Here is a 15341-nt window from a genome sequence, read left to right as displayed (position 1 = left end):
ATTTTAGATCATGAGAAGATGAGGATGCTGAGGTAGACGTCTTCTAAAGACCCCTAAGTTTGTGCCAGGCTGCAGCCTTGTCCTAGGATTTCAGCTGATGTCTCTCTAGCTTTTCGCACTTCTCTCATCACCTTCTGGTTGTAAGTCCCGGCCGGCTCAGACGCGCCTTGACTACAGCCATGTCTTCACTCTTCACCCGGGAGAAAACTCTCCCAACCACCACCGAATCAGAATAACATTGGAGTTCATCACCCTTCAACCCTGGAAGAACGTAATCGCAATTCCAACACCACCAAACCTTAAAACCATCAAGACTTTCATCCGAGACAGCATCCGGACACTCGTTCAATGACCAAGGCAATGCAAGGATTGTACATTTAACCAAACAAAACAGAGGTTTAGAATAAGTGTTATAAAACGACTCATTTCCCATAGCTGCATTCTCTGGTTTCTCTAACGATTTCATTCATCCACTTAAACTCCCCCCATGTATGAGTGATTGTATGTTTGTTTGTTTAGATTAGTTATGTGTTAGTGTTTCGTAAATAAAACTTTTGTGCACAAATTACATGAGTTTCTGGTTCTGTCATAGCTTGTGAATAATGTGGCCACGAAAATATCCTTTCTTAGAGTTGATATGAAATGACACTGAATGTTCGCTGGACGAACAGATTAGATTGTAATATTAATTCTGCTACAGTTACTACTGGCAGCTGAAGTAAATAATTGTAATTAATTGTAATTATTTATATACATTTCCCATTACGTAATATACTACTGTAATATTATTACTTTTGTACTGCGTTACTCCCAACACTGACAAGCACTGACAAGCCCAAATGCGCCACTGTATTCTGGAAATAAGATCAAAATCTGATTAACAGTAGGGTCCCACTTTATATTAAATGGATAGTTTACCCCAAAATTAAAATTATGTCGTAATTTACTCAGCCTCATGTCGTTCCAAACCTGTATGAGTTTCTTTCTTCTGTTGAACATTAAAGAAGATATTTTGAAGAATGCTGGTTATCAAGCAGTTGACTTCCATAGTGTTTCTTTCCTTAATAGTAAATGGTTATGTTCCTGTGGCTCAATGGTAGAGCAGTGTGTTAGCAGCGCAAAAGGTCGTGGGTTCGAACACACATACTGGTAAAAAATATATAGCCTGAATGCACTGTAAGTCGCTTTGGATAAAAGCGTCTGCTAAATGCATAAATTATTAATTATTATTAAATTATTAACTGTTTGGTTCTTCAAAATTCTTCAAAATATCTTCTTTTGTGTCCAACAGAAGAAAGAAACTCATGCAGGTTTGGAGAGATATGAGAGTAAATTATGACAAAATTATCACACTGTAAGTCGCTTTGGATAAAAGCGTCTGCTAAATGCATAAATTATTAATTATTATTAAATTATTAACTGTTTGGTTCTTCAAAATTCTTCAAAATATCTTCTTTTGTGTCCAACAGAAGAAAGAAACTCATGCAGGTTTGGAGAGATATGAGAGTAAATTATGAAAAAATTTTCATTTTGGTGTGTTTATGTACTTACATTAAAATCAATAATTTAATATTACACATACATGTTTTACATTGTACACTGAAAAAAAATTGGTGTAGAAACAAGTTTCACTCAGAAATTGCTAGTAAAGTTCACAATGAATTACAAAGAAACAGCAACACATTGAATTAAACATGAAATTTTGAAGACTGAAATAGTATTTTCTTGTAAAATGTACTCTAATAATCTTTTTACAACTTTTTACACTGTACGTACATTTAAAAACACTCACATATATAACTAAATCTGCAATTAATTTCTGTAATTACTTCTATAATTACACTGTTGACTTTACACCTTAACCCATCCTTAAACCTATACTCATAGCATGAAACCTGTCCCTAACCTTACCCATGTCCCATCTCAATAGTGGCAAAAGTGTTTTGCAAAACAGTAAGTACATTGTACCCAACATTTTTTCGACAGAAGCACATAGATGCCTAATATAAAGTAGGACAACATTTTTTTTCCTGACCTGTGCGACCCGTATGAAGTGTGCGATCACAGCAGCTCTCTGCGGTGCGGTGGGTTTACTCAGAACCATCAGCTGAATCCACTGCGAGACGCTGTTAAAGAGCGTAATAAACCTCTCCAGGATGGGGTTATCTACCGTACAGCCGTGCATCACAAAGCTGTGGTAATCCTGAAACTGAAACACACATTAAACAAATGGTCACCGATCACAAGAGAGGAATAACTCCATAATGACTTCATCACAGATAACAAAAACATGTTCTAAGAATGTTTCGCTAGCGTTCCGAATTTTCTGAATGTTCTTTTAAAAAAGTCCAGGTTTTTTTAACCCTCTAGTGTTGTTCACATGGCGGTCAAAAATTACCTTTTTTTTATTCAATTAAATGAATGTACTATATTTTAGTTTGATGGTTTTAATATTTTGAATTTTTAGGGTATTTTATTGTATTTATGGAATAGTTATACTCCATTTATTACCTGTTAGCCACTTTATGAGCATAGACCTTAAACTGTCGTAAATCTTGAATGCTTTGGAGCACAGACTTAAGTTTCGTCAAGACACTTGGCAGATTATTGCTGAAGTGAAAAAAGTAAAAAAATTGAAACTAAAAGAAGTTATAGAAGTCTATCATGAAAAATACACAAAATTAGTATTTTAAAATATTATATGAAATATATATTTTCCAAAACATGTTTTACTCTAAAACTGCAAGAAAAATGTTTCTACTAGATTAAATTCGCTTCCCATTCATTTCCAAAGCAAACCATTGAACCTTTTCAAATCATGTCTATGCTTTTTTTTGTTTGTTTGTTTTACTACCAAGTTTCGTACCATTCCGATGAAGTAAAAAATTCTAAAAAAAAACATAACGTACAATTTTTTGGTCAAAGACGTCCGAACTACACCAGAGGGTTAAATGCAAACATATGCACTCAACTGCATATTCAGGATTATATGGATATCTATGTGGTGAGCCATTCTCATCCAGTTTTTAATATAAGATAAAAATAAATGCATCAGCTTAACACTCCACCCAGACATGACAGACACTTTCAGCACTTTTAGATTTTAATTAGGACATTATTTGGTCTATTTCAATCTCTTCTGAATACAATTAGAGCACTTTCATCCCAACAATGATAGCAACACCTGTACCCACAAACATACCATTATCTTGCAGAAGGATTTGTACTCCAGATAGGTCAGATGTTCAGCAAGCTCACAGGGGTCCAGGTGATCAAACAAAAGGGACATTTTTCTCTTTTTTGACATCGATGGAACTCTTTGGGTAACCTGACGTTTCCATTTATACGAGGGCCTGCAGCGGAAAAATGTGTTATTTCAGATAGGACTAAGGTTGTTATTGTTGGCAGCTGACTAACATGCTGAAATCTGATAAGTTGAGTTGTGCAAGAACATCCTTCATGACAAACTCTCATTTTATCTAGCATCAATTTATTGTGCAAAACTTGTGGTTTTGATTTTGCCACATTTGAAAGTGCGGAAATACAATTTGAGAGCTACACTCTTAAAAAAAAAAAAAGGTTCTTTATTGGCATATATGGCTCCACATAGAACCTTTAATATCCATGGAATCTTTCCATTCCACAAAAAGTTCTTTATAGTGGAAAACAGTTCTTTAGATTATTTAAATGTTCTTCACACTTAGAAAAAAAATGGTTCTTTTAAGAATTGATCACTGAAATGTTATTTGGTGGTTCTATGGCATAGCTGTGAAAGCACCCTTTTGGAGCCTTTATTTTTAAGAGTATACAGCAGAAGGCAAGATCATGTGGACTGATTTTTTGCCCTTAACAGTTGCAGTTACCACCCATGATCGTGTGGAAAAGAGCAGCCTGGGCATCTCCTTTTATGGTCCATGAAATTAAAAAACATACATGTTTTTAACAGCAGTGCGAGATGACAGATTTTTCATTTTTTTGGTGAACCGCTTAACCTTTTCAGACTGAGAACATGAAATGAGTGTGTAGGTGTGTGTCTGTGTACTTACACACTCTCTACATCAATAAGTTGACTCTGTGTTTCATTGCCGCCAGTGTTCAAGTTCTCTCTCAGGTCTTTAATCTGGTCAGCCAAAGCAGGATTCAGATCAAACTCTACTGGATATTCGGAAATCCAGAACCTGAATGGAAAAAAAGTCAGAAGAGCTAATGCAATGCAAAAGAGCAGATACGACATACCATGGAGAATAGCAATGAGATACAGGATTAGTCTTACTTTACGAGGTGGCATATTTGGGCTCTGATCTCATCAATGCTGCCTTCCTGTGACCTGTATATTTGTTAAGGGTGTAAAGTTTTAATTTTACTACTTAACTCTATACCATGACATTATCCTTTCATTTTAATTTAAAGGGGTCATATGATGCAATTTCAATTTTTCCTTTCTCACTGGATGCAACAAATGCCTCGTTTATAATGGGTTTTAATGTTTTTGTCTCGTCGCTCTGGCCGGACAGGGCATCACAGTATGGCAAGGGCATTTCCGTCACACGCTTGAGGTATTCGGTACAACGCACTGGATAGCTGGCCAATCACAGCACACCTTGCTTTTCAGACCGATGAGCTTTGTAAAAACCGACGCGTTTCAGAAAGGCGGGGCATAGAGGAGCAACAATAATGTACAGTATGTGGAAAATAATGTGTTTTTTGAACCTTAAACCGCATAAACACATTGCATTACACTAAATACACAAAATAATGTTATTTTTAGCAACATCATATGACCCCTTTAACACCAGCAATGAAAGAGAACAAAGATAAAACTCTAAAAAAAATGACCTTTTTGGAATTTTATGGAAATTTATCAACATCATAGTCCAGATTCTATAGATTTGCATTAAACATTCTTTTATTTAGCTTTGCATATTTAACTTTACAATAGGAATTACAACTTCAGTATTTTGGTTCACCCAAAATATCCAATTTAGCACTTTATGGCAGGATCTAAGAGTCAGTTCCAGTAAATGCAACATGGGTTGTAACTTCATCTAATGACGTTGAAATATATTGGTCAGGTACGATTGTATGAAAACTACAACATGAGGGTTTTTGTAGATAAAGGATACTTTAGCAGCAGTTTCTTGGACAGGTCGGTGGAGGATATGTACCAAGGATGCATCATCAGAAACATTTTCACAAAGGATGTATCTTTTATTGTGCCTTCACTGTCTGAAAACACAAAAATCACAGAACATTAATGAAGAATAAACAATAGCATTTTGGATTAGGGAACACATATTCACTATTAATTAAGAGTTTTTGCTGCGTATTGATAGTAAGTAATGCATTTGCTTGTAGTAGTTATATTTAGATATTGGTAGGGTTAATATGGTCATGCATTAATATGTGCTTTCTAAGTACTAGCAAACAGCCAATATGCCAGTAATATGCATGCTAATAAACAACAATGTAATAGTGAATAATGTTCCTAATCTAAAATGTTACCAAATAAACCTACACATTTTTTGTCGTGACTTGCTTGGTCAACTTTACCAGCTAAGCTTTGTTCATAGAAAGCATGCTTATTGTTTGCTGACTCACAATTTCTGTAGATCCGCAGCAGAAACTTCTGCTTCTCAACTGCTCTAATTCATCAGACTAAATGTTCCAGCCAAACTTATTCATCTACTGTGTAGGACTGTTTCTTTATAGACTCACCAAAGGATTGTATGCAGAAGTCCACCAGCTCGTCCACTGTTCCTGAATCCATAGGCAACGGATCCATCATATCTCTCTTTTTCTTCCTCTATCTTAGCTTTCTAACAGCCTTCTGTCTTTCTCTTCTCCTCCAGTGATCTTCCTCTTCTCTTTTGTCTGTCAATAGAGATTGTTACTGTAAGGAGAAGATCACATTGAACATCCTTGTGAAAAAGAAGTGCGCTTAATTGTATTGAATGTGCACTTGTAGTGTACTTCAAATCTTAAAAGTACATAAAAAAAGATTAAGTATAAGTATTTAGTATTTGCAGTTAATTTAATATTAATGAAATAAAAGGCCACTTAAGTGTACTTCAAGAGAGTACTTGCGCAACTGTTTCTTAACACACTTAAGTAGACTTTTAAAAAGTGCATGTTATAGTGTACTTCAAATTTATATATTTAACAAAACTGTACATGCAGATTAAATTAATATTAAATATTAAAATAATACTAAATAAATAAAAGGCCACTTAAGTGTACTTCAAGAGAGTACTTGCGCAACTGTTTCTTAACACACTTAAGTAGACTTTTAAAAAGTGCATTTTATAGTGTACTTCAAATTTATACATTTAACAAAACTGTACTTGCAGATTAAATTAATATTAAATATTAAAATAATACTAAATAAATAAAAGGCCACTTAAGTGCACTTAAGAAACATAGACATCTCAAACTCATGTAGACGTTTAAAAAGTGCACTTTGCAATAATGGCATTACTTATTTAAATGATTATTTATTATTTAAAGTAAATGTTTTAAATGTACTAAATTGCAACTTCAGCCTTAGAAATGTGTAATTACAAATATATTTAAACACATGACATATAAGTTTCAATAGAAATGACATTAAAGTATATTTTAGTTTATCATAAATGTTTGTCAGTACATTCAGCGGTAATACTTTAAATTTCAACTACAACAGATTTATGAAATTACATATAAAAATGTACTTGTGTCCTACTTAAGTGGATCAAAAAAGACTCTAAAGTTCAGCTAACTGCATTCATTCAATTGCAATTAACATGCAATTAAGTGTCAAAAACATTACATTCAGTTTGCACTTAAGTATATTCTTTTCAAATATAAGTGCTCTTTTTAAAATATGCTAAAGTGTACTTCTAATTCTTTAATTCGCAAGGGCATGCTTCACAGTTTAATGTTTTCTGCCTCACACTTGACACAGAAAGCCATTTTGGTTTTGGAGCAACTCTAAAAGCAGGTATTATAGAATATTTAGAACAACTTAACTGGTTTAAAATATTTTATTCAAATTTTCATTGATACAAAATAAAAAAAAATAGCTGCTGATGCTGCAGATCAATGTGTTGTTTGTTGGCTTGCTTGTGTTTGTGTGTGTTTAAAAGGCTCTATTGTTTGGTCTGTGACCAAACCACCCGCTGATGACACTATTTCTGAGATATTAGTGACCGAATGACAGACGTACCAAATGTCCAAACTCATTTAACATAATGAACACACACAGAAATATCCTAATGAGTTTCAGACTGCCAAGGAACTGACCTCTTCAGAAAACAGAAAACCTCAAGTTATCACATCCTAAAACAGAAATGGTCATACAAGCACCAAACCAAAATCTATCCTTCACACAACACACACACACGTATCTCTCACTGTGCTTTCCTGTATTGATAGAACAGACACACACACACACACACACACACATGCTCATGCAGTCTTAGCAAGGTGGCCAAGAGGAAACCATGGCAACACACTCTGATCCCATTGTGATCAACCTCTCCATATGGAAACGCAAATTATATTCCACTACAAAGAATTCCACATGAACGAAATGCACAAAACAATACGGATTATAGAGAGAAAAATATAAAATATGACACCCAACCAGCCATTTCACTGTCCTCTGTCTGGCTAATAATTTAGGCTCAGTTCTTTGTTTGTCAGAAACCACTGAAAATACAAAGAAAATCCTGTAGACAGTGGTGGATTCTTAAATAAGGCATCTTGGGTAATGATGCATGGACACACACACACACACACACACACACATGCCTCCATTAAGCTACATGAAGCGTGTTTTATATAGGATCTCATTGTATGGTGGAATGTGTGAGTGCGTGTGTGTTGCTGCAGAGAGGTGGGCGGACACTTTCAATTATAGCCCTCATAGAGAGAGAGAAGAGAATAATAGATTTAATAGAAGAGCCACAGTAAGACTCTCTCCGACTCAAACTAACAGCAGTTCTGACTCAAGGCCTGAATCTTGAACGCCACGGTCGGCCTGCTGTCAACAAATCCTGAGAAACCCTGCAAAAACGTCCCTTTGACTCCTGTTCTGTATGGACTAGGGATGCAAATTTTGGCAAATTCCTCTAACTGCTCACAGGCTATTATTAACTGACTAGCCGTTAACCAACAGGCCTTAAATCAAACACGTGACCCAACAGACAAGACACAGGCTAAGGCAAAGGTCAACATGAGACTGCCAAATTACTGTAACTCACCCTTGATCTGAAAAAAATCAACTATAGTTATAGATAAAATTACAAATATTATGGATTTTGTCAATTTTGTAGTTATCTCATCCTAAAACAGAAACAGTCACACGAGCACCAAATCACAGTCTATCCTTCATCCTTCAAGTGTAGCTCACCCTTAATCTGAAAAATGATGTTTTACATGTATCTTGCTTTGTTTGCTATTGAATTAACTGATTTGTTAACCTAAAGTGAAAGAAGATCATACCGTTGCATTCTGGTGATTAAACCAAATGTTCTCATAACATATTGCAATAATAAGTGATCTCATGAGAAAACTTAATTTTACAAGGTGGTGACTTTGTAGGAATTCATTCAATGTGATATGTACAAAACGGTACGATTTTTGGAAAAAACATAAGCATGAAGATCCACCCCTAAATATAACCATCAATGGGACATAAGCAGATTGGGTAACACTTTATTTTAAGGTGTCCTTGTTACACGTTACATGCACTTACTATTATAATAACAATTAATTATGCATAATTACATGCAAGCAACCCTAAGCCAAACCATAATCCTAAGCCTAACCATATAGTAAGTACATGTAGTTAATTAATATTACTCGGTACTTAAATTGATAATTACACTGTAACAAGGACACCTTAAAATAAAGTGTAACCGCAGATTGCATGACAATGTATGATGAGCCACCAGTTCACAGTAAAATTGTTATATGACAGTGTTGTGTCAGTTTGCTAAAACTTTTGAAAATAGTATCAAAGCGAGTAACAAAACAAAACTATATAGTGAACACACTTGACATCTTAACCCATCAATTTAGCTCTCATTATTTGTTTATTGTAAAACACTGAGATTGCATTGATTGCTAATTGAGAATGATGCACTATATTCTGTTATAACCATTTTAGATTCATAACATGCAAAAACATTAATGGGTTCTTGTCCAGAATAAGCTACAAAGTGGACCATGGTGCATATTAAAATTATTGCTCTGCCACGTTAGTTTGAGATGAGACTACGCACATGCGAAGAAGAAAATACTGTTATGTGGTGCAATGAAAAAGTCATGTGGTGCAACCAACTATGTAGAAAAATATAGCAGCTTTTATGTGGCCAGGCAGAGAAATGGCCTCACTTGAACCTCAAGAAATACAAAATGAAAAGGATATACATTGCTTACCCACAAAAGTTAATGAGTGAGGCCAAGTAGGGTTTGAACCTGTACATTTTACAGTTGTAAAATGTTGTAAATGTTGTTTACAGTTGTAAAATGTCATGTGGAATGACTACCCAAAAACGTAACTATATCTATGAATTATTAACTCCAAAAACAACACAAATGATATTTGTAAAAATACTTTTCACCTTTAATAATATGTATAAAAACTTTAAAAAAAAATAATGATTAGCATGTTGCTTTTTATAGGCATTATATTTGTACTTTTCCTGAAAATGGTGTAAAAGTTGATCAAAACCTTATGAAACCATCATGAATAAAAGACTGCATTTCTAAGAATTTGGCATATGTGATTTAAAACCACATTTGAAGGATTTTTCATTTTCTTTACAATCTTATTTGCCATCTTAATACAAATGAAATTTTTTTTATGAACTGACAATAAATTATTTATTACAATAAAATAAATAAATAAATAAATAAATAAATTACAAAGTTAAATATCCTCACTTAGACGTTATGAGGGGTGCTTTTTATTTTATTTACAACGAAAGAGTAGGCTATCTTTCCGTAGTTTTATAGGCTTTATGTTTAAAACATGACCAGTGGTGTGTGAAGACATGGATACGCCTCCATTTATGTTGATTTTAAGTACAAGCATTGAGCTTATCGCTCACATGCAAATTAATTAAATGCAGTTTTTCCTATATAGTATTTTTCATAGCAAATGCAAGCAACTATACACTGTAAAAAATGACCGTGAATTTAACGGTAAAAGACTGTAAAAATGCTACAGTAAAAACCTGTTAAATGGTTAATGGTAAATTCCCCTACTATATACGGTGAAAAACTGTATTGGACATTACATGTATTGGACATAAATTTTACGGTAGTATACCGTTTTTGGAAGTGAAAAATACCGTATAATTTACAGTGAATAACCGTAAATTGACATTCCCAGAATTCCCTGCGTTACATTTCAAATTTGATGTTTTTTTGTTGAAATAACTATGTTTCTTCTTAGTTTTTTCTTATCAGTTTTGTATATTAGGGTTGTGTGTTACACCTAATGTTGTTAAATGAATGTTTATTGCATAATTTCAGTTTCATGTGTGTTACCATGATGGTGTTTAGTGTTTGTGTGAATGACACTGTGCACCTTCTATATATGTTATTATTTAAAAGCTGCTTGTGACGGGCTTTGGTTCTTTGGACTTTCTGATCACCACCTGCATTTGGTGGTTATCAGTGTATTACAAAGGTACAAAACAGATTTCAATACTTCAATAGGTTGGTATATTAACATTATATCAGTTAATGAAATGACGGTATTTAACTGTAAATTTAAGTTAAAACCGTAAAACCTAAAACGTTGCTACCGTATTTTTTACGGTAAAATTCTGGCAACAACAGCTGTCATTTTTTTACCGTAAATTTTACGGATTTTTTTTTACAGTGTACAGCCCTGGATTGTGTTGATCAATAGCGGAATAGCTGAATATAACCTGGAATTTATAACACCTTTTTTTTTAAAGAAATGCATCAGTGTAGATAAGTTCTGAATAAAACCGCTTCTGAGCTCTTCTAGTTTGTCTCTGATAAAATTAAAACACTCATCATGAGCCCTGTGTGTTTTTGTGTATTGTATGTGTGCAACTGTCGTCAGTAAGCAGCTGTTTTCTGAAGCTTCTGTTGCTTGGTGACAGAACCCCAGAACTATTGATCCTCACAGGGGTTTAATCGAAGTGTGTGTGTGTTTGTCCGGTGTTTTATGGCAGAGTTTTGAATATTTCAGTTTCTCCTGCAGAGTGTGTGTCCTGAAGGCTCAGGGCTTGAATGATATTTCTAACCCAACAGAATGAAGTCTGACCCCATTCGAGAGAGAGAGAGTAACTTCAACTATGTACATCATCTTTCTCTCTTATGACTCTTATGTGCAATTAAGGTCTAGATCTAATCAGATACACAACACTCATTAGAGGAGGAAATAACATAATTCACACATAAGCTTTCATTCAGACACACATGAGTGTGTGATATTATCGGTCACTGCATGATAGCTCAACACTAATGATGCCCATCTCAATGCAACTATTAATCTCACTCTCATTATTGGATGTTTTATCATTGCTGTCAAAGTTAGAATGTGGCTACTTACTGTAGTGGGAAAAGAAACAAGCAGAAAGAGAAGTGAGAGGCACTATGTTATTTAGAGGAATGGCATCTGTTAGACATCAAATTCATGAGTCCAAACTCTGAGTTAGTTAGTTGGTTTCAAGTAGACAACATAAAACATATCAAACTCAGATTTGGTGCAAATTTCACAGCGCTCGCTATATATCATTCTCTTTCAACTCAAGGTTTATGATTAACACTGCAATGCTTGTGCATAAAAGTGTAAGCAGCCAATTTGAAACATTGAGAAAGTCCCAATGATTCACTTCTCTGCTGAAAATGAAGATATTGTCATATTTGTATATTTTAGTTTAGCATTTAGATATTTTTTATACATTTTGTGTATTCATTTTTTTGTATATATTTTTGTATTTAATTTAATTTTTTCAAAATACAATTGGTCATGTGTGATGCATTAAAGGAATAGTTCACCCGAAAATTTCAATTTACTGAAAATTTACTCACCCTCAGGTCATCCAAGATTAGGATGAGTTTGTTTCTTCATCAGATTTGGAGAAATGTAGCATTGCATCAGTGTCTCAGCAATGGATGCTCTGCAGTGAATGGGTGCCGTCAGAATGAGAGTCCAAACAGCTGATAAAAACATCACAATAATCCACAAGTAATCCACACCACTCCAGTCCACCAGTTAATGTCTTGTGAAGAGAAAAGCTGCATGCTTGTAAGAATCAAATCCATCATTAAGGCATTCTAACTTCAAAAAATTGCTTCCAGCTAAAATACGAGTCCATAATATTGCTTTTTCCAGTGAAAAAGACATCTTGTCTGAATCAGGAGCGAAATCTGCACAGATCAAGCAATATGTGGATGGATTTTGATGTGAGAAATAACAGGAGATGGACTTTTTTTCACTGGAGGAAGCGTTATTATAGATTATAGACTCATATTTTGGCCAGAAGCAATGGTTTAAAGATAAAAACACCTTAATGATGGATTTGTTTCTTACAAACACACAGCTTTTCTCTTCACAAGACATTAACTGATGGACTGGAGTGGTGTGGATTACTTGTGGATTATTGTGATGTTTTTATCAGCTGTTTGGACTCTCATTCTGACGGCACCCATTCACTGCAGAGCATCCATTGCTGAGACACTGATGCAATGCTACATTTCTCCAAATCTGATGAAGAAACAAACTCATCTACATCTCGGATGGCTCAAGGGTGAGTTCATTTTCAGCAAATTTTCATTTTTCATGGATTTGAAGACTGACCTAGATGACTAGGTTTGTAGAGTTCACTAGATCTTCATATGATTTAAAAAAAAAATTTATTTCTCACATGCACAATGGTGCACACCTTAAGAACAGCTCTGCAAACAGTAATTTTGCTGATGTTCTCAGCATCACCAACTGCATACAACTATGTAACTCACAAATAAATATTTCCAGAGCTAGACATAAAAGGGTAATAATTGTATTACACCAGAGACGTCTTTGCTCACAGCTGATTGGTCCAGTTTCTGTTTGTCATCTCTTACTCAGAACAAAACCAACAGATTAGCTGTACTTCATTAGTAAGTAATGCAGTTATACTGATCTATCTATCTGCATTCAATAATAATAATAAAAGCACAAAAAACAAATTACTGTTGTAAGTTAAAAACATCTTAATGATGGATTTGTTTCTTACAAACACACAGCTTTTCTCTTCACAAGACATTAACTGATGGACTGGAGTGGTGTGGATTACTTGTGGATTATTGTGATGTTTTTATCAGCTGTTTGGACTCTCATTCTGACGGCACCCATTCACTGCAGAGCATCCATTGCTGAGACACTGATGCAATGCTACATTTCTCCAAATCTGATGAAGAAACAAACTCATCTACATCTCGGATGGCTCAAGGGTGAGTTCATTTTCAGCAAATTTTCATTTTTCATGGATTTGAAGACTGACCTAGATGACTAGGTTTGTAGAGTTCACTAGATCCTTCATATGATTTAAAAAAAAAATTATTTCTCACATGCACAATGGTGCACACCTTAAGAACAACTCTGCAAACAGTAATTTTGCTGATGTTCTCAGCATCACCAACTGCATACAACTATGTAACTCACAAATAAATATTTCCAGAGCTAGACATAAAAGGGTAATAATTGTATTACACCAGAGACGTCTTTGCTCACAGCTGATTGGTCCAGTTTCTGTTTGTCATCTCTTACTCAGAACAAAACCAACAGATTAGCTGTACTTCATTAGTAAGTAATGCAGTTATACTGATCTATCTATCTGCATTCAATAATAATAATAAAAGCACAAAAAACAAATTACTGTTGTTTATTAGCTTAACTGTAGTGGTCTTGCCATATCTGGATTCATTTTATACAAAAGTATAAAAGTATATATATTTTTTTACTTGGGCTCACTCATTAACTTCTGCGTTTAAGCAATGTATATCTTTTTCATTTTGTATTTCCTGAGGTTCAGATATGGCCATTCCTCTGCTCGGCCACATGATAGCGGCTATATTTTCCTGCATGTTGGTTGCACCACATGACTTTTTCATCCCACCACGAAACAGTATCTTCCTCTACTCACGTGTGAACATTTATCTCAAACTAACCTGGCATAGCTATAACAGAATATGATGCATCATTCTCAATTACTAATTAATGCAATCTTGATGGTATAGATTTAAAAACAATTATGTTTTGCAATAAACAACTAATGAGAGCTAAATTGAGGGGTTTATGATGACGAGAATATTACATTACATGTGTGCACTATACTGTTTTGATGCTAATTAAGTAGTGCATTTCCAAACTGTCAGTCTTTCAATATCTGATTTCATGCTTCGTTACAGTTACCCGCTTCCTTTCCATATTATCATTGTTTCACACTCTTGAACAAAAGTAGCTGCATCTGTAAGTGAAAATGATCTTGCTTTTTGTTTGCGGCTGTTCTGAACCACAGTAGAGGCCATTATGTTGCAGAAAACGACTTTTTTGTTATGTGGCAGACTTGTTTGTTCATGTGGATGTGCAGGTGTTTTTATTCTCTCTCACTCTCTGTAGTCTTTTTACAGGCACAACCTGCCAACTTATACTAGTGTGGAAAACATCATTTTTATTATTTAATATTAATTTGACTATAATAATAATGATGTGTAGCCTATAATAATGGGAATAACTGATTTTACTCATTGAGAGTGTATTATTCATAATTGCACTGGAGTCTTGCATTAGCAGTAGAGTTGGTCCGAGCGTGTGTTAGTTTGGACAGAGACAGCTGGTATGCGGGTGGATTGTTGCAGCACAGGAGATGCAGAGAACTTGGTAAAAAGTGCAGTCTGCTGTGCCAAAAGTGTTCTTGACCCTTACGAGAATTATCTAAATTGTTGCTGTTTCAAGCGATGTAAGAACACAGGCTTTACGTGGGAAGATAATCACGCAGCAAAGCCGCTTCACAGAGTGAATTACATGAATTGCTCATTGCAATAAAAAAAAAACTCTTGACATTGAAATAAAAACATATAAAGCATGTGATGTAGTGGAGATAGAGATTATGAATAATGGAAATAATTGTGAACAAGCGTCTATTATAAGAATTTTCAGGAGAGCTTTTTCTTGGCTTTTACTTTACTTGACTCTCTTCAGGAGAGCTTTTACTTGACTTATATATATATATATAATTTTTTCTTGTGTCTATTTTTTGTTGCCTTTGTTGTGAAGTGCTTTGAGAAAGCAACTTTTAAAGGCAGTTTATAAAATAGTTTTATTATTATTA

At 34.5% G+C, this 15341-nt stretch overlaps 1 protein-coding gene across 3 annotated transcripts in view; it reads right to left on the bottom strand.

Moving 5' to 3' along the window:
- Positions 1–15341, bottom strand: part of LOC107745297 (RAS guanyl-releasing protein 2-like) — a 35914-nt gene that overhangs the window by 12371 nt on the left and 8202 nt on the right. For 2 of the 3 annotated variants that reach the window (XM_016559152.1, XM_016559153.1), the window contains exons 2-7: positions 5716–5871; positions 5124–5226; positions 4274–4327; positions 4047–4178; positions 3203–3353; positions 2036–2209 (exon numbers count right to left, since the gene is read on the bottom strand). In XM_016559152.1, coding sequence (XP_016414638.1) covers positions 2036–2209; positions 3203–3353; positions 4047–4178; positions 4274–4327; positions 5124–5226; positions 5716–5785 — 684 coding nt within the window. In that variant the 5' untranslated portion in view covers positions 5786–5871. Of the gene's footprint in view, positions 1–2035; positions 2210–3202; positions 3354–4046; positions 4179–4273; positions 4328–5123; positions 5227–5715; positions 5891–15341 lie in introns of all 3 variants that reach the window. The other variant, XM_016559154.1, reaches the window with a different exon arrangement.

Source organism: Sinocyclocheilus rhinocerous, unplaced genomic scaffold (genome assembly GCF_001515625.1).
Source record: "Sinocyclocheilus rhinocerous isolate Xijiao unplaced genomic scaffold, SAMN03320098_v1.1 scaffold1399, whole genome shotgun sequence".
NCBI lineage: Eukaryota > Metazoa > Chordata > Actinopteri > Cypriniformes > Cyprinidae > Sinocyclocheilus > Sinocyclocheilus rhinocerous.
Note: the sequence above shows the minus strand (reverse complement) of the source record. Positions and strands in the feature narration are given on the sequence as shown.